Source organism: Aquarana catesbeiana, linkage group LG04, assembly GCF_042186555.1.
Source record: "Aquarana catesbeiana isolate 2022-GZ linkage group LG04, ASM4218655v1, whole genome shotgun sequence".
Taxonomy (NCBI): Eukaryota; Metazoa; Chordata; class Amphibia; order Anura; family Ranidae; genus Aquarana; species Aquarana catesbeiana.
The window spans coordinates 297,063,493-297,091,207 of record NC_133327.1 but is presented as its reverse complement, the minus strand read 5'-3'; the positions used below and the strand labels follow the sequence as shown (position 1 = coordinate 297,091,207).

Here is a 27,715-nt window from a genome sequence, read left to right as displayed (position 1 = left end):
CACCGCTATGGTTTGGTAACATACTGGTGTGAATGGGAGCATCGGGCTTGTTTACACCGCTATGCGTTTGTAATGCATTGGTGTGAATGGGTGCATTGAGCTAGTTTACACCGTTATGGTTTGGTAACGCACTGGTGTGAATGGGAGCGACGGGCTCATTTACATCGATATGGATTGGTAACTCACGTGTGAATGGGATCGTCGGGCTCGTTTACACCGCTATGGTTTGGTAACGCACTGATGTGAATGCGCGTGTCGGGCTTGTTTACACCGCTATGGTTTGGTAATGCACTGGTGTGAATGCGAGCGGCGGGCTTGTTTACACCGCTATAGTTTGGTAACGCACTGGTGTGAATGGGAGCATCAGGCTTGTTTACACCGATATGGTTTGGTAGTGCACTGGTGTGAATGCGAGCGTCGGGCTTGTTTACACCGTTGTGGTTTTGTAACGCATTGGTGTGAATGGGAGCATCGGGCTTGTTTACACCGCTATGCGTTTGTAATGCATTGGTGTGAATGGGTGCGTCGGGCTCGGTTACACCGTTATGGTTTGGTAACGCACTGGTGTGAATGGGTGCGACGGGCTCGTTTACACCGATATGGATTGGTAACTCACGTGTGAATGGGATCGTCGGGCTCGTTTACACCGCTATGGTTTGGTAACGCACTGATGTGAATGCGAGCATCGGGCTTGTTTACACCGCTATGTTTTGGTAACACACTGGTGTGAATGGGAGCATCGGGCTTGTTTACACCGCTATGCGTTTGTAATGCATTGGTGTGAATGGGTGCATCAAGCTAGTTTACACCGTTATGGTTTGGTAACGCACTGGTGTGAATGGGAGCGACGGGCTCATTTACATCGATATGGATTGGTAACTCACGTGTGAATGGGATCGTCGGGCTCGTTTACACCGCTATGGTTTGGTAACGCATTGATGTGAATGCGCGTGTCGGGCTTGTTTACACCGCTATGGTTTGGTAATGCACTGGTGTGAATGCGAGCGGCGGGCTTGTTTACACCGCTATGGTTTGGTAACGCACTGGTGTGAATGGGAGCATCAGGCTTGTTTACACCGATATGGTTTGGTAGCGCACTGGTGTGAATGCGAGCGTCGGGCTTGTTTTACACCGCTGTGGTTTTGTAACGCATTGGTGTGAATGGGAGCATCGGGCTTGTTTACACCGCTATGCGTTTGTAATGCATTGGTGTGAATGGGTGCGTCGGGCTCGGTTACACCGTTATGGTTTGGTAACGCACTGGTGTGAATGGGTGCGACGGGCTCGTTTACACCGATATGGATTGGTAACTCATGTGTGAATGGGATCGCCGGGCTCGTTTACACCGCTATGGTTTGGTAATGCACTGATGTGAATGCGAGCGTCGGGCTTGTTTACACCGCTATGTTTTGGTAACACACTGGTGTGAATGCGAGCGGCGGGCTTGTTTACACCGCTATGGTTTGGTAACGCACTGGTGTGAATGGGAGCATCGGGGTGGTTTACACCGCTATGGTTTGGTAACCCACTGGTGTGAATGGGAGCGTCGGGCTCGTTTACACCGCTATGGATTGGTAACTCACGTGCGAATGGGAGCGTCGGGCTCGTTACCACTGATAAGGATTGGTAACTCACGTGTGAATGGGAGCGTTGGGCTTGTTTCCACTGCTATGGTTTGGTAATGCACTGGTGTGAATGGGAGAGTCGGGCTTGTTTACACTGCTATGGTTTGGTAATGGGCTGGTGTGAATGCGAGCGTCGGGGTTGTTTACACCGCTATGGTTAGGTAACGCACTGGTGTGAATGGGAGCGTCGGGCTTGTTTACATCGCTATGGTTTGGTAACGCATTGGTGTGCATGGGATCGTCGGGCTCGTTTACACCGCTATGGTTTGGTAACATACTGGTGTGAATGGGCGCGTCGAGCTTGTTTACACCTCTACGGTTTGGTAACGCACTTGTGTGAATGGGCGCATCGGGGTCGTTTACACTGCTATGGTTTTGTAACGCCTTGGTGTGAATGGGCACGTCAGGCTAGTTTACACTGCTATGGTTTGGTAACGCACTGGTGTGAATGGGAGTGTCGGGCTCATTTACAGCGCTATGGTTTGGTAACGCACTGGTTTGAATGGGAGAGTCGGGCTTGTTTACACCGCTATGGTTTGGTAACGCATTAGTGTGAATGCGAGCGTCAGGCTTGTTTACACCGCTATGGTTTGGTAATGCACTGGTGTGAATGGGCGCGTCAAGCTCGTTTACACCTCTACGGTTTGGTAACGCATTGGTGTGAATGGGAGCATCGGGCTCGTTTTCACTGCTATGGTTTGGTAACGCACTGGTGTGAATGGGAGCATCGGGCTTGTTTACACTGCTATGTATTGGCAACTCACGTGTAAATGGGAGCACTGGGCTTGTTTACACCGCTATGGTTTGGTAACGCACTGGTGTGAATGGAAGCGTCAGGCTTGTTTACACCGCTATGGTTTTGTAACGCATTGGTGTGAATGGGAGCATCGGGCTTGTTTACACCGCTATGGTTTGGTAACCCACTGGTGTGAATGGGAGTGTCGGGCTCGTTTACACCGCTATGGATTGGTAACGCATTGGTGTGAATGGGCGCGTCGGCTTGTTTACACCGCTATGGTTTGGTAAGGCACTGGTGTGAATGCGAGCATCGGGCTTGTTTACACCGCTATGGTTTGGTAATGCACTGGTGTGAATGCGAGCGGCGGGCTTGTTTACACCGCTATGATTTTGTAACGCATTGGTTTGAATGGGCATGTCGGGCTCGTTTACACCGCTATGGCTTGGTAACGCACTGGTGTGAATGGGCACGTTGGGCTTGTTTACACCGCTACAGTTAAGTAACGCACTGGTGTGAATGGGAGCGTCGGGCTCGTTTACACCGCTATGGTTTGGTAACATACTGGTGTGAATGGGCGCATCGGGCTTGTTTACACCTCTAGGGATTGGTAATGCACTGGTGTGAATGGGCGTGTGGGGCTCCTTTACACCTCTACGGTTTGGCAACGCACTGGTGTGAATGGGAGCGTCTGGCTTGTTTACACCGCTATGGTTTGGTAACATACTGGTGTGAATGGGCGCGTCAAGCTCGTTTACACCTCTACGGTTTGGTAACGCACTGGTGTGAATGGGCGCGTCGGGGGCGTTTACATCGCTATGGTTTGGTAACGCATTGCTGTGAATGGGAGCGCCGGGCTCGTTTACACTGCTATGGTTAGGTAATGCACTGGTGTGAATGGGCACGTTGGGCTTGTTTACACCACTATGGTTTGGTAACGCACTGGTTTGAATGGGAGAGTCTGGCTTGTTTACACCACTATGGTCTGGTAATGCAGTGGTGTGAATGCGAGTGTCGGGCTTGTTTACACCGCTACGGTTTTGTAATGCACTGGTGTGAATGGGCGCGTCAAGCTCGTTTACACCTCTATGGTTTGGTAACGCACTGGTGTGAATGGACGCCTCTGGGTCGTTTACACCGCTATGGTTTGGTAATGCACTGGTGTGAATGGGAGTGTCTGGCTCGTGTACACCGATATGGATTGGTAACTCACGTGTGAATGGGAGCGTCGGGCTCGTTTACACCGCTATGGTTTAGTAACGCATTGGTGTGAATGGGAGCATTAGGCTTGTTTACACCGCTATGGTTTGGTAACGCACTGGTGTGAATGCGAGCGTCGGACTTGTTTACACCACTGTGGTTTTGTAACGCATTGGTGTGAATGGGAGCATCGGGCTTGTTTACACCGCTATGCGTTTGTAATGCATTGGTGTGAATGAGTGCATCGAGCTAGTTTACACCGTTATGGTTTGGTAACGCACTGGTGTGAATGGGAGCGACGGGCTCATTTACATCGATATGGATTGGTAACTCACGTGTGAATGGGATCGTCGGGCTCGTTTACACCGCTATGGTTTGGTAACGCACTGATGTGAATGCGAGCGTCGGGCTTGTTTACACCGCTATGTTTTGGTAACACACTGGTGTGAATGCGAGCGGCGGGCTTGTTTACACCGCTATGGTTTGGTAACGCACTGGTGTGAATGGGAACATCGGGCTTGTTTACACCGCTATGGTTTTGTAACGCATTGGTGTGAATGGGCGCGTCGGGCTCATTTACACCGCTATGGTTTGGTAACGCACTGGTGTGAATGGGAGTGTCGGGCTCGTTTACACCGCTATAGTTTGGTAACGCACTGGTGTGAATGGGAGAGTCTGGCTTGTTTACACCACTATGGTCTGGTAATGCACTGGTGTGAATGCGAGTGTCGGGCTTGTTTACACCGCTATGGTTTTGTAATGCACTGGTGTGAATGGGCGCATCAAGCTCGTTTACACCTCTATGGTTTGGTAACGCACTGGTGTGAATGGACGCGTCTGGGTCGTTTACACCGCTATGGTTTGGTAATGCACTGGTGTGAATGGGAGTGTCTGGCTCGTGTACACCGATATGGATTGGTAACTCACGTGTGAATGGGAGCGTCGGGCTCGTTTACACCGCTATGGTTTAGTAACGCATTGGTGTGAATGGGCACGTTGGGCTTATTTACACCGCTATGGTTTGGTAACGCACTGGTGTGAATGGGAGCATCAGGCTTGTTTACACCGATATGGTTTGGTAGCGCACTGGTGTGAATGCGAGCGTCGGGCTTGTTTACACCGCTGTGGTTTTGTAATGCATTGGTGTGAATGGGAGCATCGGGCTTGTTTACACCGATATGCGTTTGTAATGCATTGGTTTGAATGGGTGCGTCGGGCTCGTTTACACCGTTATGGTTTGGTAACGCACTGGTGTGAATGGGAGCGACGGGCTCGTTTACACCGATATGGATTGGTAACGCACTGATGTGAATGCGAGCGTCGGGCTTGTTTACACCGCTATGTTTTGGTAACACACTGGTGTGAATGCGAGCGGCGGGCTTGTTTACACCGCTATGGTTTGGTAACGCACTGGTGTGAATGGGAGCATCGGGCTTGTTTGCACCGCTATGGTTTTGTAACGCATTGGTGTGAATGGGCGCGTCGGCCCCGTTTACACCGCTATGGTTTGGTAACGCACTGGTGTGAATGGGAGTGTCGGGCTCGTTTACACCGCCATGGTTTGGTAACGCACTGGTGTGAATGGGCGTGTGGGGCTCCTTTACATCTCTACGGTTTGGTAACGCACTGGTGTGAATGGGCACGTCGGGATCGTTTACACCGCTATGGTTTGGTAACGCACTGGTGTGAATGGGAGCGTCGGGCTTGTTTACACCGCTTAGGTTTGGTAACATACTGGTGTGAATGGGCGCGTCAAGCTCATTTACACCTCTACGGTTTGGTAACGCACTGGTGTGAATGGGCGCGTCGGGGTCATTTACACCGCTATGGTTTGGTAACGCATTGCTGTGAATGGGAGCGTCCGGCTCGTTTAAACCGCTATGGTTTGGTAATGCACTGGTGTGAATGGGCGCGTTGGGCTTGTTTACACCACTATGGTTTGGTAACGCACTGGTGTGGATGGGAGAGTCGGGCTCGTTTACACCGCTATGGATTGGTAACGCACTGGTGTGAATGCGAGCGTCGGGCTCGTTTACACCGCTATGGATTGGTAACGCACTGGTGTGAATGCGAGCGTCGGGCTCGTTTACACCACTATGGATTGGTAACGCACTGGTGTGAATGCGAGCGTCGGGCTTGTTTACACCGCTATGGTTTTGTAACGCATTGGTTTGAATAGGAGCGTCGGGCTTGTTTGCACCGCTATGGTTTTGTAACGCATTGGTGTGAATGGGCGCGTCGGGCTCGTTTACACCGCTATGGTTTAGTAACGCATTGGTGTGAATGGGCACGTTGGGCTTATTTACACCGCTATGGTTTGGTAACGCACTGGTGTGAATGGGAGCATCAGGCTTGTTTACACCGATATGGTTTGGTAGCGCACTGGTGTGAATGCGAGCGTCGGGCTTGTTTACACCGCTGTGGTTTTGTAATGCATTGGTGTGAATGGGAGCATCGGGCTTGTTTACACCGCTATGCGTTTGTAATGCATTGGTTTGAATGGGTGCGTCAGGCTCCCTTTACAACGTTATGGTTTGGTAACGCACTGGTGTGAATGGTAGCGACGGGCTCGTTTACACCGATATGGATTGGTAACGCACTGATGTGAATGCGAGCGTCGGGCTTGTTTACACCGCTATGTTTTGGTAACACACTGGTGTGAATGCGAGCGGCGGGCTTGTTTACACCGCTATGGTTTGGTAACGCACTGGTGTGAATGGGAGCATCGGGCTTGTTTGCACCGCTATGGTTTTGTAACGCATTGGTGTGAATGGGCGCGTCGGCCCCGTTTACACCGCTATGGTTTGGTAACGCACTGGTGTGAATGGGAGTGTCGGGCTCGTTTACACCGCTATGGTTTGGTAACGCACTGGTGTGAATGGGCGTGTGGGGCTCCTTTACATCTCTACGGTTTGGTAACGCACTGGTGTGAATGGGCACGTCGGGATCGTTTACACCGCTATGGTTTGGTAACGCACTGGTGTGAATGGGAGCGTCGGGCTTGTTTACACCGCTTAGGTTTGGTAACATACTGGTGTGAATGGGCGCGTCAAGCTCATTTACACCTCTACGGTTTGGTAACACACTGGTGTGAATGGGCGCGTCGGGGTCATTTACACCGCTATGGTTTGGTAACGCATTGCTGTGAATGGGAGCGTCCGGCTCGTTTAAACCGCTATGGTTTGGTAATGCACTGGTGTGAATGGGCGCGTTGGGCTTGTTTACACCACTATGGTTTGGTAATGCACTGGTGTGGATGGGAGCGTCGGGCTCGTTTACACCGCTATGGATTGGTAACGCACTGGTGTGAATGCGAGCGTCGGGCTCGTTTACACCGCTATGGATTGGTAACGCACTGGTGTGAATGCGAGCGTCGGGCTTGTTTACACCGCTATGGTTTTGTAACGCATTGGTTTGAATAGGAGCGTCGGGCTTGTTTGCACCGCTATGGTTTTGTAACGCATTGGTGTGAATGGGCGCGTCGGGCTCGTTTACACTGATATGGTTTGGTAACGCATGGATGTGAATGGGAGTGTTGGGCTCGTTTGCACTGCTATGGTTTGGTAATGCACTGGTGTGAATGGGAGTGTCTGGCTCATTTACACCGCTATGGTTTGTTAATGCACTGGCGTGAATGGGAGCGTCGGGCTCATTTACACTGCTATGGTTTGGTAACACATTGGTGTGAATGGGCGATTCAGGCTTGTTTAGGTCCTGTTCATGCAGGCCTTAGAAACAGGCATTTGAGGCACATTTTTTGCTGCTCCTTAAGCCTAGGTTCATACTGAGTGCAGGTTTGAAATCGTGTGGGTTTTAAAACTGGCAAATTTAGCTGAACTCTCACAGTTTCATACCCGCATTTCAGTCCAACTTCAGGGGTGATTTGAGAGACATCTGTGCGTGTTCATGCACAGATGTCTATTGAAATCGCTCCCAAAGTCGCCAAAAGTAGTGCAGAAACTACTTTTGGGAATTGTTTGGTGCCGCAAAGTCGGCGTTGCAGCGTTTTGAATGGTGCAGTTGCTGGCAATAGATTCCAATTTGGCATGCAATTTGACCTGATCAGACTCTCCAGTTTCTTCTATGGAGCGGCTAATGTCAGCGGACACATGGGCACTCATTGTTCATCCGATTCTATCCGCCAAAGGCAGACAGATGGTGGTCCTATTCCCTATCTGGCAGATTGAATGGAAATGAACAGGCGGTCGTTTCCATCTGATTTCCCCATAGAGTAGAGCAGGACTGTGTCTGTGTCCACGCTGCATAGTGGAGGACACGGACCTGTCGCCTGCCTGCTCAGCAGAGAGATCCCCCGCTGAGCAACAGGACTCCGCTTAGAGGAGGTGCCCATGTGAAAGGGGCCCAAAGCAGGAACCTTTTCCCTGTGTTTTCAGGAGGCAAGGCAGTTTATTCAGATGAATAGGCCCACCCAAAGCGTGAACCTAGAGTAAAGCAGCCTGCAATGGATAATATGGACAACAGACGGAGCTGTTTACATTTGAAGAATATGTATAGTGACTGTGCGCCAAAAATGAAGCTTCATGCTGGAGTATTTGAAGCTTGTCACCTCCTTCTACTCAAGTCTATGGTAACATGCCTGTACTGTTTACTGCATGTTCGGCAAGCATTACTCAAATAACAGTGAAGTGGAATTTGGGATATTAATGAGGTGGGAAAAAAATAATTTGGAGGGCGTCTTGGGTAACACTATAGATGTGTTTCTTTGCGTCACTGTCAGTGTTAGTATCTTTAGCAACTCTTTTTAGCAACTGACTTTTTTTCTTTTTAACTTTATTGAATTGTCCCAAAATGACACTTTATTCAAATTTATGAACCTCAGCATTGTGATGAGGTGCAGTGCCTTGAGTACGAATGCAGTTTGCATTTTTTTTTTTTTTTGCAAACTGCCTCAACGCAGTTTTGGTATGAACAAGACACGCTTGTTTACTACAGTGCATTCATAAAGTATTCAGACCAACTTCACACTTTTTTCAGTTTTGTTATGTTACAACCTGTTACTACAGTTGTTTCATTGTTTTTTCATTAATCTACACTCAGTACTGACAGTCACCAGCTCTCTGCTCACAGAGGACTGAGCGATCAGTGGTGTTTGATCGCTCAGTCTCAGAACTTGTGATTGACAGATGCAGCATCGGATCGATGCGGCATCCACCTTGATAAGTATGATTCTTAAAAAAAAAAAAATAGCAAACTTCTCTTTTTAAGCCTTTTTATATTTAGACAGACTGACATTTCAAAGGGATTGAGCAGGCATCTGGAAAAATGTCTATAAAAAGATTACAGATTTGCACCATAGACAAGCTGCACTTTTTAAGCATTTGAGCTGCATATGGAAATAAAAATGAGTGTCTTTTTGTGTTAAATTGCAAAGAAAAAATATTTACAGATTCGCCAAATAACTTTTGAAGCCTATATTGGATAGACCTTCAGTTTAGAGGGAGCAAATAGATTGCATGTAGACATAAAAAAAAATAGTGTCTTGATTTAGAGACTGACAAGGGAAAACATTTTGAGTGTTGCGCCACAGATATTAAGCCTGTAATGTCAGGCTGCGATTTCTGAGCAATTCAGCAGGCATATTGCATTTGTAGATAAAAAAAAATGTGTTTCTTGATTCAGTGATTGACTAGGGGGTCTTTTACACTTGCTTCAAAACATGGCTTCAGACACGCTTTTTTAAAGCTCTTTGAATGCCAATCAAAGCTCCCGTCACTAAATAATTTGGTTAGTTTACAGTCCTGTTTACACCTTGCGTTTGCTTTGCTGCGCTTCAAAAATTTTACCCCATGTCACTTTAGTGGTGCTTTAAAGTGTCTTCAAAGCCTCCATATAAGTCTTTGACAGCTCCCTTGAAGCACCTGCAGCTTTTGAGAGGCTTTATTCAGCTTTAGCTTTGCTTTGTTTTGGAGGCATTGCAGGTATAAGATATCAACACACATTCAGGGAATCTGGCAAGCTTTATGAAGGCATCAAAACTGCACCACTGAAGCATCATCGAAGCACAACCGAAGCATCAAAAACACATAAAAAAAGCATGTTGATGTGGTAGACACTTTAATGTGTGTTGTAGTTGATAGGGTAAATGAAATAGCCATTTTATTTATCAAACATTTATTTATGATTAAGCAGATATATTGGATATATATTTTGTCAGAAGTCGTATTGCGTAAGAGCTGTATTGCTTGTGTTAAAATGCTAATTTACATCGCCAGCTGTGAAGATCGCTATCTTGGTCTTTGAAGACCTTTCCCCCCAAACAGCCACAGGAAGTGGCAATAAGTTCCACCAAAGACACATATAGAACTTGAAACAGAGTCAGATAGCTAGGTCCCACCTATCTTAGGCAATATAAATTGTATTAGATCTCCCAACCAGTTAGAGCAATACTTTTTGAAAACAACACTATGGGGTTATTTACTAAAGGCAAATCCACTTTGCACTATAAGTGCACTTGGAAGTAAAGTCGCTGTAGATCTGAGGGGGCCATGCAAGGGAAATAAAAAAAAGCATTTTAGCTTGCACATGATTGGATGATAAAATCAGCAGAGCATCACCTCATTTCATAGCTTCCCCTCAGATCTACAGCGACTGCACTTACAAGTACACTTTCAGTGCACTTGTAGTGCAAAGTGGATTTGCCTTTAGTAAATCAACCCCTATGTATTATGCTGCTCCCCCTGCGTGTAGCAGGTACAGCTAATTGCTTGTATAATAAATACATCTACTTTTCATTCTGGCTTCAGCAGTCAAAATGTTACTGAAATCTATAAGTTTTGGGGTTTCCCCTACAAAGTCGAAGCAAGTGTAAATGAGTTCTAAAGGAAAGAATGACACAGCTGTTAAGGCTTTATGGACAGGTTGCAATTTCATAAGAATTCAGTGGATATATTGCACCTGGAAATAAAAAAGTTATCCTTTCTTTGATAGGGCACAATTTCACAAAGTGAAAGAGCAAGAGCATTACAGCTTGAGAAAAAGTGTTACAGATTTGCACGCAGATATTAAGACTGTGTGGACAGGCTGGAATTTCTAAGTGACTGAGTGGGCATCTTGCATCTGGAAAAATAAATTCTTGATTCAGAGATTGATGATGCATTTTTTTTACAGTTTTGAACCACAGGGATTGAGCAGGTGTCAGGAAAGACGCATACATGTGCACAGGCGCATGGTTGCCGGAAGCTCTGTTTGAAACCATTTAGCAGGTGTGTGTATGCATTGGCGCCAGGTGGGCTATTAAAATTGCGCTAGTTCTTTGTGTCAGTTCCATTTGGTCTGTTATGTTCCTGAAGCATCTGTGTATCTGTTTCTGATATGCTCTTCCGTTGCTGACCCAATCTGCTCCTGACTTTGCCTGAACTCTGCCTGTAATGACCCCGGCTTACCTCTCGACTACGCTTCAGTCTTACCCTTCTGTTCATCTGCCTTGCTGTTACTGACTCCGGCGTTACTCCCGACTACTCTTCTGTCTGGCACCTGTGTCTGATCTGCCTGCTAGTTGCTGACCTGGACTGTCTGACCTTGCCTGGCTCTCTTACTACACCTGAAGCAGCCGTAGCTGTGCCTGACATCAGTTCCTGTTCTTTTGCCAGCGTGCCACCAGCCAGTTGCTCTTGCAAATCCCGATGCACATTAGCATTCTCCAGCAGAAGTCTTACCACGCACTCCTGCCACTCTGCTCTGGCATTCCCTGTTACTCTGTCAGGGCTCCTGAGCCAGAGCTGTAAGAGAGTCCTTCCTCTAAGCTTCGGGCACCAGGTATGTTGCATCTGGAAATAGAAAAATATATCTATAAAAAAGGTTAAATATTTGCAACTTAGATATTAAGCTTGTAAGTAGAGGCTGCACTTTTTGAGTGACTGAGCAGCAGTACTAAAAATATTGACTCTTTATTAGTATTCAGAGACTGACAAGAAAAACATTTGACACTTTTGCACCACAGATTCTAAGCCATCATGGACAGACTAATTTCTGAGTGACTGAATCTTTGGAAATTAAAAATTTGTGTCTTTTTATTTAGAGACAGTCAGGGAAGTCATGCTCAAAGGAATGCCTGTACTTAAATGAATGTGCATGCACCCACAGTCCATAGAATTGTACACCGCATTAGGACCCTGCACGCATCTCTACGGGTATGTGCGTGTGAGCATTAACATCATGCTCATGTGCGTGAGCATGTTTGTTTGATGGTCTTATTTAAAATCTTACAGGACTCAGGTTCATTGCTGAGTGGTCATCAGCTCCTTCTGCTTGTGGCCAGATGCTATGCTCATCTGTAACCTGACTAGGGATGAGCTTCGAGTTTGAGTCGAACTCATGTTCGACTCGAACATCGGCTGTTCGCCAGTTCGCCGAACAGCGAACAATTTGGGGTGTTCGCGGAAAATTCGAAAGCCGCGGAACACCCTTTAAAAGTCTATGGGAGAAATCAAACGTGCTAATTTTAAAGGCTTATATGCATGGTATTGTCATAAAAAGTGTTTGGGGACCTGGGTCCTGCCCCAGGGGACAAGGATCAATGCAAAAAAAAGTTTTAAAAACGGACGTTTTTTCGGGAGCAGTGATTTTAATAATGCTTAAAGTGAAACAATAAAAGTGTAATATTCCTTTAAATTTCGTACCTGGGGGTGTCTATAGTATGCCTGTAAAAGGGCGCATGTTTCCCGTGTTTAGAACAGTCTGACAGCAAAATGACATTTCAAAGGAAAAAAAGTCATTTAAAACTACTCGCAGCTATTAATGAATTGCCGGTCCGACAATACACATAAAAGTTCATTGATAAAAACGGCATGGGAATTCCCCACAGGGGAACCCCAAACCAAAATTTAAAAAAAAAATTACGTGGGGGTCCCCCTAAATTCCATACCAGGCGCTTCAGGTCTGGTATGGATATTAAGAGGAACCCCGGCCAAAATAAAAAAACAAATGGCGTGGGGTCCCCCTCAAAATCTATACCAGACCCTTCAGGTCTGGTATGGATTTTAAGGGGAACCCCGCGCCAAAATTTAAAAATGGTGTGGGGTCCCCCAAAAGTCCATACCAGACCCTTATCCGAGCATGCAACCTGGCAGGCCGCAGGAAAAGAGGGGGGACGAGAGAGCGTCCCCCCTCCTGAACCGTACCAGGCCACATGCCCTCAACATTGGGAGGGTGCTTTGGGGTAGCCCCCCAAAACACCTTGTCCCCATGTTGATGGGGACAAGGGCCTCATCCCCACTATCCTTGCCCGGTGGTTGTGGGGTCTGCGGGCGGGGGGCTTATCGGAATCTGGAAGCCCCATTTAACAAGGGGACCCCCAGATCCCGGCCCTCCCCCCCTGTGTGAAATAGTAAGAGGGTACAAAAGTACACCTACCATTTCACAAAAAAACTGTCAAAAATGTTACAAATGACAAGAGACAGTTTTTGACAATTCCTTTATTTAAATGCTTCTTCTTTCTTCTATCTTCCTTCGGTTTCTTCCTCCATCTTCTTCTTCTGGTTCTTCCTCCGGTGTTCTCACCTGGCATCTTCCTCCGCGGCGTCTTCTTATCTTCTCCTCGGGCCGCTCCGCATCCATGATGGCATGGAGGGAGGCTCCCGCTGTGTGACGCTTCTCCTCTTCTGACCGTTCTTAAATAATGGGGGGCGGGGCCACCCGGTGACCCCGCCCCCCCTCTGACGCATGAGGACTTGACCGGGACTTCCGCGTAGCATGCCCCGTGACGTCAGAAGGGGGCGGGGTCACCAGTTACATAACCCCGCCCCCTTCTGACGTCACAGGGAATGCCACATGGAAGTCCCCGTCAAGTCTCCGTGCGTCAGAGGGGGGCGGGGTCAAGATTGGATTGATGTGTTTTATTTGCGATATCTAGATCACCTTTAAGCACTGGCACTTTGTACGTTGTGCACCATTTATAAGGATATGTTTTTGATGGTTATTTCTGATTTATTCTATGTATTTTTATTTAGAATTATTCACATGAAGTAGTGTTTATGTCCCTTTGTGCACCTACACATGATTATCTAGATTTATATGTTTTTAGTGTCAACACTTATTTATGCGATTTTACATGCGATTTTTTTTTTTTTGTCATTTAGTATATACCAACTGAAAAGGATTTTTTATGCACTTTTTTTCACATACACATGATGCTGATTATTAAGACTTGAATGTTTTTAGTGTCAACACCTATTTATGCGATTATTATGCGATTTTATGTCATTTTATTAATTGACCACAGACAGAGATTTACAGCTTTCTTCTGGTTAGCGCAGCACCTCCCCCCTATACCTTTGTATGCACTACAGTTGCACTTTATTTATTCAGGCTCTCCGCACTGTGGTACTTATACCCTTTTTTTTCCAGAGCAATAGGGGTGCTGAAAATAATCGTAGCATCCATGCATCGTGATTCAGCCATCCATGATTCTGCATCGATGCTACGACTGGCTAAATCGATCGGCAGATGACATAATCCGGTGCGCTGCGCCCTGCCTCTCCTTACAGTAAGAGGAGCGCTTTGAAAAAGGAGCCGGAGGCTCTCGCTGATGTCATCCCAAGCCGCCCAACGTTGCCATGTTGCAGGCTGCTGCGGGAGACCCAAGCGTCCCGCACTTTGGGCCCAATTTTGACATTTTCACTTAGGGGAGTATTCACTTTTGTTGCCAACGGTTTAGAAATGAATGGCTGTGTGTTGAGTTATTTTGAGGGACAGCAAATTTACACTGTTATACAAGCTGTACACTCACTACTTCACATTGTAGCAAAGTGTAAATTCTTCAGTGTTGTCACATGAAAAGTTATAATAAAATATTTACAAAAATGTGAGGGGTGTACTCACTTTTTTGAGATACGAGGGGTTATTTACTAAAGGATAATCCACTTTGCACTGCAAGTGCACTTGAAAGTGCACTTGGAAGTAAAGTCACTGTAGATCCGAGGGGGGCATGCAAGGAAAGTAAACAGCATTTTAGCTTGCACATGATTGGATGATAAAATCAGCGGAGCTTCCACTCATTTCAGATCTACCCCTTTAGATTTAGAGCGACTGCACTACCAAGTGCACTTTCAGTGCAAAGTGGATTTGCCTTTCGTAAATAACCCCCACTGTATATCATCTGGAAATAAACAAGTCTTGCCTACTTGTTTAATATTTAAAAGAAAAAACATGCATTTGCAGCCAAATGTTTAAAGTGGTTGTAAAGGCAGAAGTTTTTTTTTTCTTGATGCATTTTATGCATTAAGATAAAAAGCCTGTGTGCAGCACCCCCCCTTAACACTTACCTGAGGCCCCTCTCTGTCCAGCGCTGTCCACAATTGTCTTGGCCATCCGAGATTCTCCCTCCTGAATGGCTGAGACACAGCAGTGGCACCATTACCTGCTGCTGCTGTCAAAGTCAGCCAGCCAGTCGTTGGAGAGAGGGCGTGGGGTCGGGGCCCAATGTCTGAATGGACACAGAGAGCTGTGACTTGGCTAGAGTGCCACCATAGCAAGCTGCTTGCTTGTGGGGGCACTCAACAGGAGGGAGGGGCCAGGAGCACCAAAGAGGGACCTTACAAGAGGAGGATCTGGGCTTCTCTGTGCAAATCCACCTCAACAGAGCAAGAAAAAAAATAGACTTTACAATCACTTTAAGCTTTTTCTTGGATAGCCCTCAATTTCTAAGAGAGAGAGAGCAAGCGCTTTGCATCTGAAAATAAATAAAAATAATGAATTTTTTTAGGAGACTGAAGACTGCAAAATACTACAGATTTGTACCATAGATATTAAAGTATAACTAAAGACAAACTGTTTTAGTTTTGGATAGAATAGAGAGGGATTAGAATGCTTATCAGTTTTTATTGCTGTCTGTGCCCCTGTTAAGAAGAGCCACTCTCTATTTGTGCTGTTTACCATTATCATTGAAAGTGAAAGTAAAAGAAAATCCTAAATTGTGAGTTGTCCTGAGAAAACTAATCTTCCAATAGGGACACTAGTACTGGTGACCTGGGGGTCCCCAAGGTTCCCTTAACTTGCAGGGATTCCCTCTTACTTCCTGTTTGGCTATGGGACAGCATGTGAAGAGAAATCTCCAAACTGGAACACAGATGGCGAAAAAAAGTGACAGGGGTTATAACAATTCCTTGCTCCACCCAAAATGAAAATGAGTGGAGTTTCCTGAACGTCCTTCAGAAGAAGTGGGATTGCGTGCCGTGCAGCCACGCGATCCCGATACGCACGTGTCACCCGGACATGCCTTATCTTGGATCGGCAGGAGGGCTCTGTGATTTGCCCTCCTGATCACATGATGGCTGTGTCTAATCACAGCTATCATGTGATGTAAACAGCCTGGGGGGGTGTCACAAGAATTGGGATCGCGCTGGCGCGTGCTCGTGCAGCGGGGTGATCCCAATGTGTGCCCGTGTTCCCCAGAGACAGGGCAATGTGGCCCGGCAGGAGGGCTCTGTGATAGGCCCTCCTGATCACATGACAGCTGTGTCCAATCACAGCCATCATGTAATGTAAACAAAGAGCTGCTGCCAGGCCATTGGCTCTGCTTCTCCTCACACAGAGTCAGTAAGGAGAAGGAGAGAGGATTTGCAACCTGGGGATAAGTGTGTATGAGTTTTTCTTTTTTACAGCTTTTTACACACTGATCACCCAGCTAGTGTCCCCAAACAGTGAAAAACACCAACACCCGTCGCACATCTGTCCCACTGAACATCTGTCCGTGATCATCTGTGCACATCTGCCCGTTTTCATCTGGTGCACATCTGTCCATGATCATCTGGCGCACATCTGTCCATGATCATCTGCACACATCTGTCCGGGATCATGTGCCACATCTAATTCCATTGGCCTTCAAAAATGTAATAGGTACTCAGGAAATGAAATAAGTAATTTATGCCTCTAGAAAGCCTGAAGGTGCTCTCCCTGCACGTTGTGCCTCTGTATGTGGCCAGGCTAAAAAAGTGTAAAAGTCTCACACATGTGGTATTGCCATATATTTTGGGGCGTGATTTTTACATGCTATGTGTTAGATAATATCTTATAAATTGACAACTTTGTGTAAAAAAAAAAAAAAAAAAAAAATTAATTTTCTTTTTACATTTTCAAAAAAGGGTGGAAAAAAATGACGTGTTTAAAAGACTCATTATGCCTCCTAGAATATACATTGGGGTGTTTGATTTCCAAAATGGGTTCATTTTGTGTGCATTTCTATTGTCCTGGTGCTCCAGAGCCTTCAAAAATGTGATAGGTTGTCACGAAATTATTTGTGTAATTTATGCTCTTAGAACACCAGACGGTGCTCCCTGCATGTTGGGCCTCTGTATGTGGACAGACTGTGAAAAAGTCTCACACATGTGGTTATGTCATACTCAGGAGGAGTAGCAGAATGTATTTTGGGGTATAATTGCAAGTTTATCTATGCCATGCGTGAGAAATATCTTGTTAATATGACAATTATGTGGAAAAAAAAATAATTCTTTATTTTCCAAACTATTGTTGGGTAAAAAATTGTAACTTCAAAAAACTCACTATGCCCCTTACTAAATACCTTTGACTGTCATCTTTACAAAAAGGGGTAATTTGGGGGGGGGGGGGGGTGTATCTGTACTGTCCTGACATTTTAGGGCTTCAAGAAATGAGATAGGCCGTCAGTACATCAGGATTAATTCATTTTCAGTGATACGTAGCATGGCTTGTAGATTCGATAACTTTCACAGAAACCTATTATCGTACACTTTTATCTTGATTTTTTTTTACCAAAGACATGTAGCAGAATACATTCTTGCCCAAATTTATGAGGAAATTTGATTTTATTGGATTTCTTTTAAAACAGAAAGTAGAAAATATAGTTATTTTTCAAAATTGTTGCTCTTTTTTTGCTTATATTGAAAAAAAAAAACCCAGTGGTGAATAAATACCCCCAAAGGAAAGCTTTATTTGTTTGAACAAAATGCTAAAAAAATTCATTTGGGTACAGTGTAGCATGACTGAGTAATTGTCATTGAAAATGTGAGAGCACTGAAAGCTGAAAATTGGTCTGGGAAGGAAGGGGGTGAAAGTGCCCAGTATTGAGGTGGCTATAGGCAGGCTGCATTTTCTCAGAGGGCACATTGCATCTAAAAATAAAAAAATAGTGTCTTGATTCAGATACTGACTAGAAAAAAAGATTACAGTTTTAAACCACAGCTAATAATCCTTTTTAGACAGACTACAATTTGAGAGGGATTTAGCAGGCATATTGCTTTTGGAAATAAAAAAATAGTGTCTATAAAAAGGTTAGATATTTGCACCACAGATAAGAAGCCTGTATAGGCAGGCTGTGATTTTTTGAGTGTATGACAATAGCTGTAATCGCCTTAGATATTGGTCTACACACTCCTGGCGTTTTTTTCCCCCCCTGCATGTTAGCCTATGTGTCCATGCACACATAAGCGTTTAGAGGCAGAAAAACCCACAGCCAGTGCGTGCAGGAGGAGCGGAGTTTTGGCAGAAAAAAATGCTTGACGTACCTAAACGTGTGAAAACTCATCAAAATGAGCCTAAATGCCCCAAGTGCTAATAAATTATTATTCAGGCCAGTGAAAAGCTTTAAAGGGGTTGTATAGGTGCGTTTTTTTTTTTTTAAAATAACAAACATGTCATCCTTACCTCCACTGTGCAGTTCGTTTTGCACAGAGTGGCCCCAATCCTTGTCTTCTGGGGTCCCTCGGCGGCTATCTTGGCTCCTCCCCGCAAGAGGTAACCCCCCACTGGGAAGCGCTCTCCCAAGGGGGTTAGCTTGCGGGCGCGCTCCGGTGTGATACAGTCGGTGGCCATAGCCGCCGACTGTATCACTTGGCCTCGGCACGCCGCGTCGTTGATTTGATTGACAACAGCGGAGCCGATGGTTGCGCCGCTATCAATCATCCAATAAAGAGCCCACAGGAGCTGGGGGAAAGCAACGTGGGATCATGCCTACAAAGATTCGGGGCTCAGGTAAGTAAAACGGGGCTCAGGGGGCCGGAGAGTGCAAGGTGTTTTTTCAACTTAATGCATAGGATGCATTAAGGTGAAAAAACACGAAGCTTTATAGCCCCTTTAACTTCCAAGCGCCTAACACACCTGAACGCATTACATGGGTTTACAAGCTTTAAGCATTTTTTCTGCCAAAACAATACTGTCAGGCGGAAAAGAGTCAAGGAGAGTTAGCAAAACATCCAGTGTGCATGAGACCTTAAAGTGTAAGTTCAGCTTTACAGAAAAATCAGGACCTCCTCCTCATCCCCTGCAGTCCCGCTGACCTACAGCGGCAATCTCCTGTTCTGAGCCCCAGTATAGAATTAGAATGCTCCGGGGATTTCTAAGCCCCGGAGCCGTGAGGTGGCTATAGCAGGGCTCAGAACGGGAGATCGCCCGCTCCAGGTCAGCCGAACTAGGGGGATGAGGAGGGGCTTCTGTGTAAGTTCACCTTATAGATTTTTCTGTAAAGGTGAACTTACACTTTAAAATATAACTAAAGACAAAACTTTTTTTTTGTTTTGGATAGAGTGGGGGAGAGGGATTAGAACACTTGTCAATTTTTATTGCTGTCTGTGCCCCCGTTAGGCCCCTTTCACACGATCGGATCGTTCAGGTCCGCCTGTCAGTTTTGACGGCGGACCTGAATGGGCGCTCCATGTTAGCCTATGGAGCGACAGATGTCAGCGGAGACATGTCCACTGACATCCGACCCCGTCCGATATGCTAAAAGTAGACGGATGGCCCTACGTCCAGATCCGTCACTGGCGGATCGGGTGAGATCTGACGAAAATGGACATGCTGTCCGTTTTCATCCGATCCCTCCATAGGCAGCAGCGGCGCCTGACAAGCCCCTCCCCGCTCAGTGAGCAGAGAGGGACCTGTCATCTGCCGGCTCAGCGGAGATCAACGGAGAGATCTCCCGCTGAGCCGGCGGACTGAGGCAGGCTCCGTGGAAACGGAGTCCGCCTCGTGTGAATGAGGCTTTAGGGAGATTCACCCTCTCTATTTCTCTGTATTTGTCCTGTTTACCATTTACATTGAAACTGAAAGTAAAAAAAAATCAAATTTTTTGGGTTTTCCCCAGAAAAGAAATAGGGGTAAATCTTCCAATGGGGACACTAGTTCTAGTGACCTGGGGGGGGGGGGGAATCCCTTAGTTTGCAGGAATTGCCTCTCACTTCCTGTTTGGCTATGGGACAGGAAGTGAAGGGAGATCTCTACAATGTGACACAGATGGCGAAAAAAAATCTGACATGGGTTATAACCCTCCCTTGCTCTATCCAAAGTGAAAAAAAGTTTTGCCTATAGTTCTACTTTAAAGTAAAGACTAATATACACGGGCAGAATGTCGGGCAGCCCATGTGTACTGCTGCTGGTGGAGGGGCATGACCAAAAAAAGTCTGCTGCCTGGCTCCCTATCAGCGCTCTCAGCCAATGCTAGGGGGGGAAGGCAAGTCAGAACACAATAGCACAGCAGGGGAGATTGCTGTACTAACATTGTATTGTTAGTACAGCGACTCCTCCTGAGCTGTCAGTTTTCTTTTTTTCAACCCGCTGGGTAGTAGTGTGTACTAGGCTGTAGGCTGTACACATTCATTTTTTTCTGCTAAGTATACAGAGATACAGATTTCCTAATTCTATTTAAGTCTACCTTATTGTCTGTAAATATTTGCCTTTGAATGTACATCTGAGTTCAAGTAACATTTAGCAATCAACAATTACAGGTTCCAGAGTTTAGTAACGTTACAAAGTCTATTGTAAATGTTATTTAGCAAGTAAGCTCTTTGCTGCCTTTTGTTCTCTTTGCTAGATAGTGGCTGTAAACATAGTACATGTCATCTGACCAATTCAACATCATTCTAGTACACTGTACTCAATCATGATCTGTTTTTTTTTGTTGTTTTTTTTTAACAGTCACCACACTAGAAAAAGCAAAGCTATGTTTACTCTTTCTAGATGGACAGTATTGTAGATTTAGCTATAAATATAGTTTAGATTGTATTTTTCTTTTTGGGGCTTATGAATCCTGTTCCAGATGGTGACCTGAACTGTTATAAGAGTGGAATGGACAATGACACTAACGCTGCAAAGGTAAGTCACAGTTCACATTTTAAAACACTAATTTATGTATTTTATACAAAATATATTCAAATGCCTAAAAAGTTATTATATAAGTGCATTACCATGCATTGTGTTGTGCAGATGTCCATTGCCTTAGGCCCCTTTCATGTGGGCTTCCCGATCAGGTTCGCCTCTAAGTTTTTCAGGCAATTCTAATTGGATGCTTCATGTAAGCCTACAAGTAGCTTACCTTTAAATCCGTTCAGGTCTGAAAAAAAAAAATGAAAAGGTCTGCGCAATTTTAAATTTTTCTGGACCCAAATGTGACAAATTATAGGTAGTCAGATGCAAACAAACAAGTCCTTTTGCATCCAGCTGCCCCTAGAACTAATGTCCTAAGGGCTGCAAGGGCTGGGACAGTGATAATAATGGGGGACTTTAACTACCTGTAAATTGACTGGAGTAATGGCACTGCAGGAACAGTTAAAGGGCAAGTATTTATAAACCTACTACTAGACAATTTTATGTCCAGTTCATAGAGGCCTGACTAATGCCCTGTACACATGGTCGGACATTGATCAGACATTCAGACAACAAAATCCATGGATTTTTTCCGACGGATGTTAGCTCAAACTTGTCTTGCATACACACGGTCACACAAAGTTGTCGGAAAATCCGATCGTTCTAAATGCGGTGACGTAAAACACGTACATCAGGACTATAAATGGGGCAGTAGCCAATAGCTTTTGTTTCTTAATTTATTCTGAGCATGCGTGGCACTTTGTGCGTCGGATTTGTGTACACACGATCGGAATTTGACTTTAACATGATTTCATTTAATGGTAGTTGTAAGCAAAAAGCTCATACTGGAAATATAAAACACTTAACATGTGGACCGTTCATTTCATCAGTTCTGTCACATCAAAACAAATATTCATCAGTTTTTCATCAGCTGCACATCCGTTTCTCATCAGTTTTTTTTACATCCACTACCGATGCAAAAATTGGTATAAAACGTTTGTCAGTTTACATCTATTTTTTTTTTTTTTTTTTTACTGGAAGCAAAATAGAGCTTTGATCCGTTTCAAAAAACAGATGTTGATGGATGCGGATGTGAATGGATGATCATCCATTCACATCCGTTTTAACATAGAGATGCATCGATGTACATTTTTCATTAATCAACGGATGGATGAATAACGGACAAACGGTCTGCATGTGTGAAAGGGGCCTTAGAGAACAAATTTTCCAAACATGAGGGCTGCACTCCAAGACTTAGACTGGGAGGGAATATTCACGTAGATGAACACAGAACAGAAATGGGAATTCTTCTTCAAAAAGACTGTGTGTGAACTCACTGCAAAGTATATTCCCATGGGCAAGACATTTAAAAGGCTAAAAATAAAACCTATGTGGCTCATGGCCAAAGTTAAAAGAACTATAAATAATAAGAAAAGAGTTTTTAAAAAATATAAAAATGAAGGAACACTATCATCGTATATTTGTTACAAAGAATGTAACAGAATATGTAAAAAGGAAATCAAGGATGCAAAAATTCAAAACAAATGACAGATTGCAAAAGATAGTAGGACAAACCCCCCAAAATTATTTATATATATTATTAGTAAAAAGGTCAGGTCTGAGCATGCAGGCCCTTTACAAAATAATCTAGTGTGGGTGACAAGGGACAAAGAAAAGGCAAATTTAATAAATACTTTCTTCAGCCCTGTGTATACAAAGGTAGAGCTCAAGTCCATTTTGCGTATGGTATTGACACAGCCCCAAATGATCCACAATGGCTCAAAATTAATATGGTCCAGAAATATTTAGACAGAATAATGGTGGATGAAGCACCTGGACTAGATGGCATACACCTACAGATCCTAAAAGAATTGAGCTCTGTCATTTCAAAGCCATTGTTTCTAATTTTTAGGGACTCTTTAATAACTGGCATAGTACCACTGGATTGGCATAAGGCCAATATGGTGCCCATATTTAACCACTTGCCTAATCAGCACTTAAACCCCCTTCCTGCCCAGGCCAATTTTCAGTTTTCAGCGCTGTCACACTTTGAATGACAATTGCGCGGTCATACAACACTATAATTTCACACAAATAGAGCTTTCTTTTGGTGGTATTTAATCACTGCTGGGTTTTTATTTTTTTGCTAAAAAAAAAAGACCGAAAATTAAAAAAAAACATTTTCATAGTTATAAAATTTTGAAAACTGGTAATTTTTCTCCTTCATTGATCTGCACTGATGCGACTGCACTTATAGGCACTGATAAAGCAGCACTGATGGACACTGGTGAGCACTGATGAGGTGGCATTGATGGGCACTGATAGGCGGCACTGGTAAGTGACATTGATGATGAGGCACTGATGGGCATTGATTGGCAGCTCTGGTGGGCATTGATAGGTGGGCACTGGTGGACACTGGCAGGTGGCACTACAGTGGGGGACCGATGTCCCTCTGACAGAAGCCAGTGATCGGCTTTTTTCTTCCCTTACGCTGTCAGCGTGAGGGAAAAAACCTTGATTACCGATCTTCTGTTTACATCTTGTGATCAGCTGTCATTGGCTGACAGCTGATCACGTCGTAAGGGGCTGGGATCGGCCCCTTACTCCGATCTGTGATCATCCAAGTCTCATAGACTTGGTGATCACAGAGCGCACCGTGTGCACCCCGCAGGGACCCGCTGACAACGCATGCTAGACGGCCTCCCACAATTAAGTATATAGAGAAAAAATTGTGCAAAGAGAAAACTAGGTGAGCGGCCAACACTCCACTGGACACAAAGTGCAAAACAAATAAAAACAAATAGTGTAGTGCTCAAAAAATGAGTGAATGTATACTTATACAAACAGTAAAACCTTGAGTGAAAGTGAATAAATCAAATGTATCATATTAGTCCATCATAAACAGGCAGTGTGAATATTGTGAAAAGAAGTCCATAATTTGTGGATCAGATACAGTGATGAATCTTGAGTGATACTTGATCATGAAATGCAGACGCCAAAAAAAATATAAAGTTGGCGCGCTAACCGGACAAGGTGGACACATACGTACTGTACAGCACGTGGGTCAAACAGGCATCGTTGAGGAAATTACCTCGATCAACCATACGAAGGCGATGACGGGAAGATGGACTTCAATATGAAACAGGTGATCCCACATCAAAAGATATACTTGATGTTCATCTCAGAGTTTATCTCATATATGAGGTTATCCCATGGCACTGGACAAGATAAGATAAATGAATCCACATAGTGTAACTCTATGGTCTTTTTATTCAAAAAAGAGGGGTTTACACTTACAAGAAAACAGATAAAACAAGCTTGCCTCCCAAAATGTATAGAGCGATTGCCACGAACGGCATCCAACGTAATTCGTCCCACAAGACGTGTGTCCACCATGTCCGATAAGCGTGCCAACCTTACTATTTTTTGATGTCTGCACTTCATGATAAAGTATCACTCAAGATTCATCACTGTATCTATCTGATCCACAAATTATGGACGTCTTTTCACATTATTCACACTGTTTATGATGGACTAATATGATACATCTGATTTATTCACTTTCACCCAAGGTTTTACTGTTTGTATAAGTATACATTTACTGATTTTTTTTTTTTGAGCGCTACACAATGTTTTTTTATTCCTGCCATTTAAGGCCCGTGCTGTAGCCATTTTTCGGCTATAGCATGGACGGGAGGTGGTTAAAAAGGCATCAAAGTCTTTACCAAGTAACTATAGACCTGTTAGTTTAACTTCTATAGCCAGGAAGATACTGGAGAGTTTAACCACTTGGCTACCGGGCCATAGTAAAATGATGTCCTCACTTTGGGGAGATATCTGAATGATGCCTGTAGCTACAGGCATCATTCAGATATAATTCTTTCCAGCCAGTGATTCTGTGCATGATAAGAATGATCATAGCGGCACTTCCACTGCTTGATCGTATTTATAGGCGACGAGAGGGGACGCCCCCTCCCGCCGCCATTCGGTGCTTCTCCGGGCTCTCCCGTGCCATCGGGGGCCCGGAGAAAGAATCGCCCGCTGCCGGATGACGAGAATAGAGATATCCGGTGACCAGATGGTCACCAGTCATCTCTATGACCGTCGGAGGCCCGGGCGTAACGTTATGACGTCACGCCCGGACTCCGCATTGTAAACAAAGCCGCAATTGCGGCTGTCAGCATGAGATCGGAGAATTTTTTTTTTCCGATCTTATTCTTTACAGCCTGGAGGAGAGATGTGGGGTCTTATTGACCCCGCATCTCTCCATAAAGAGGACCTGTCACAATAGATTCCTATTACAAGGGATGTTTAGTGATAAAAAAAAAATTAACGTAAAAAAAGTGTAAAAATAAAAAATAAAGTAAAATAAAAAAATAAATAAACATTTTTTTTTTTTTAAATGCACCTGTCCCCGGTAGCTCGCGCTCAGAAGCGAACACACACGTAAGCCCCACCCACATATGTAAACGCTGTTCAAACCACACATGTGAGATATTGCCGCGTGTGTTAGAGTGAGAGCAATAATTCTAGCCCTAGACCTCCTCTGTAACTCTAAACCGGTAACCTGTAAAAATTTCAAAGCGTCGCCTATGGAGATTTTTAAGTACCGAAGTTTCCATGAGTGCGCACAATTTTAAAGCATGACATGTTAGATATCTATTTACTATCTTCATCTTTCACATTATGCAAAAACATTGGGCTAATTTTACTGTTTTGTTTTTTTTAAAGCACAAAACTGTTTTAAAAAAAACGCATTTGAAAAATTGCTGCGCAAATACCGTGCGAGATAAAAAGTTGCAATGACCGCCATTGTATTCTCTAGGTTTTTCTAAAAAACATATATAATGTTTGGGGCTTCTATGTAATTTTCTAGCAAAAAAATTATGATTTTTACATGTAGGAGAGAAATGTCAGAATTGGCCTGGTAGGCAAGGCATAGATGAGTTCTTGCTGGAAAAAAATATTTTAAGCAACAGATAGCATGGATTCATGAAAGACAGAAGTTGTCAAACAAACCTGATTTCTTTTTATGAGGAGGTAAGTAAAACCTTGGACAGAGGGGTGGCTGTGGACGTGGCATACTTGTGTAGAACCCTGGAGTTTAGGCAGGGATGCTCCTCACAAATTTATGTGCTAGGAGTAATTATCCTGGTTTATTGCTAGAGATTAATTGATTTCTCCCTAAGTTTGGCCTTGTTGCACTTTTCTCTTCTACCACTAGGTGGCCGGGTACTTGGTGGTACTAGATATGAGAAGGGCAACCTAAGGTTAGGTTATGGGTATATGGGTTATCTCAGCCAATGGGCAGGGGTTTTCTTGAATCCCTTGGCCTGCTGGGAGAACCTATATATTCGGGTGGAGTCATGTGATCTAAGTTCTGTACCTGGACAGCTGTCTGGGTGGACGTGTGTCATATTACCTGGGCTGCTAGGCCAGAGATTGGGCATATCCCGGGCACATCTGGCTGCTAGGCTGTCTGAGGGCCTATCCAGAAGCAAGAGAGCAGAGCAGGGTTGGGATTGTGGCTTGCAATCCAACCAGAAGTGACAGTTCTGCCGGCCGGAGAACCTGTTATGGTCGGAGGTAGAGGGGAAGCTGTCGCTAGTAAGGGACTATCCGCCTTATTACCAGGGACTACAGTGAGTAACTGAAACAAGTATCGGAGCAGTATTCTGAACTGGGGACGGTGAAGAATTGGGAAACTTCAGTGGGAATCAAGCCAGCCAGCAGAGGTGACGCTTGCAGGGCAGCCTTATGTGTCAAGCTAGGGACCGAGCAAGCCAGCGTGGGTGAAGCTTGAGAGGTATCTAGAGTGTCAAGCTAGGGACCCATCAGAAAAGAGGGGGGTGATGCTTGAGGAAGATACCACTGTGAAGATTAAAGGACCTCAAGCGATTCAGTAACAGTGAATCAGTGGGTCTAGTGAGAGACCGGGTGCTCAGTGTATTGGAGAACTACAAGGTGCGATTGTAGTGAAAGTGTAGGAAATGTTAAGTCTTGTGTTTGGAACTGTTATAGACTGTTGCCATAGGAGACAGCATTCCTGCACATGCAGATGTGGCATCTTGCTGGATGCCTTTCCCTGCATGGCTTTCCTCCTACTGAAGTCTCCAATTAATCGTACAACTACCTAAGGGTGTCCTGGCCCTAACCCTCTCTCCTCCCAAAAATACAAAAAGGACTGTTAAGAGAAATAAAACCTCTTTTGCATCCAAGAAGTGTCTGGTGCCCAATAACTGCAACTATTCTGCACCCACTATGCCTCACAACCCACTACATACAGAAGGATATCAGCTATCCATGGCCCTAGAGGTTCTCAAACCAAAGGAGACCTGGGACCTTGCTACACTTGTTTTTTACGAAAGTGTTTGACATAGTTCTCCACAGATGGATAAAAAAAACTGGCTAAAAGACAGAATTCAGAGAGTAGCGGTTAATACATCATACTCTGAATGGTCTAAGGTTATCAGTGGTATACCCTAAGGTTCAGTGTTAGGACCCATACTTTTTAATATATGTATAAATGATATGGGATCTGGGATTAAAAGTACTATTTCAATGTTTGTAGATGACACCAAGCTATGAAGTATATAGAATAACACCCCTACAAGATGTCTCCAATTTGTGCCAACCTAAATGAACTGTTTTATTGGGCAGCTATGTTGCAAATGAGGTTTAATGTTGATAAATGTAAAGTTATGCACTTTGGGGATAAGAATATGTATCCATCATACATGCTAGGGGGAGTACAACTGGGGAAATCAATGGTGGAGAAGGATATGGATGTTTTTATAGATCATAAGCTTACAGTGGGGACGGAAAGTATTCAGACCCTCCTAAATTTTTCACTCTTATGCCCCGTACACACGGTCGGACTTTGTTCGGACATTCCGACAACAAAATCCTAGGATTTTTTCCGACGGATGTTGGCTTAAACTTGTCTTGCATACACACGGTCACACAAAGTTGTCGGAAAATCCGATCATTCTGAACGCGGTGACGTAAAACACATACGTCGGGACTATAAATGGGGCAGTGGCCAATAGCTTTCATCTCTTTATTTATTCTGAGCATGCCTGGC

At 44.7% G+C, this 27,715-nt stretch overlaps 1 protein-coding gene across 4 annotated transcripts in view; it reads left to right on the top strand.

Annotated features, from left to right (window-relative positions):
- Nucleotides 1–27,715, top strand: part of LGSN (lengsin, lens protein with glutamine synthetase domain) — a 128,984-nt gene that overhangs the window by 34,061 nt on the left and 67,208 nt on the right. For 2 of the 4 annotated variants that reach the window (XM_073626725.1, XM_073626722.1), the window contains one exon: nucleotides 20,585–20,640. The exons of the other annotated variants lie outside the window; for them this stretch is intronic. In XM_073626725.1, coding sequence (XP_073482826.1) covers nucleotides 20,614–20,640 — 27 coding nt within the window. In that variant the 5' untranslated portion in view covers nucleotides 20,585–20,613. The remainder of the gene's footprint in view (nucleotides 1–20,584; nucleotides 20,641–27,715) is intronic. 4 annotated transcript variants of the gene reach the window in all.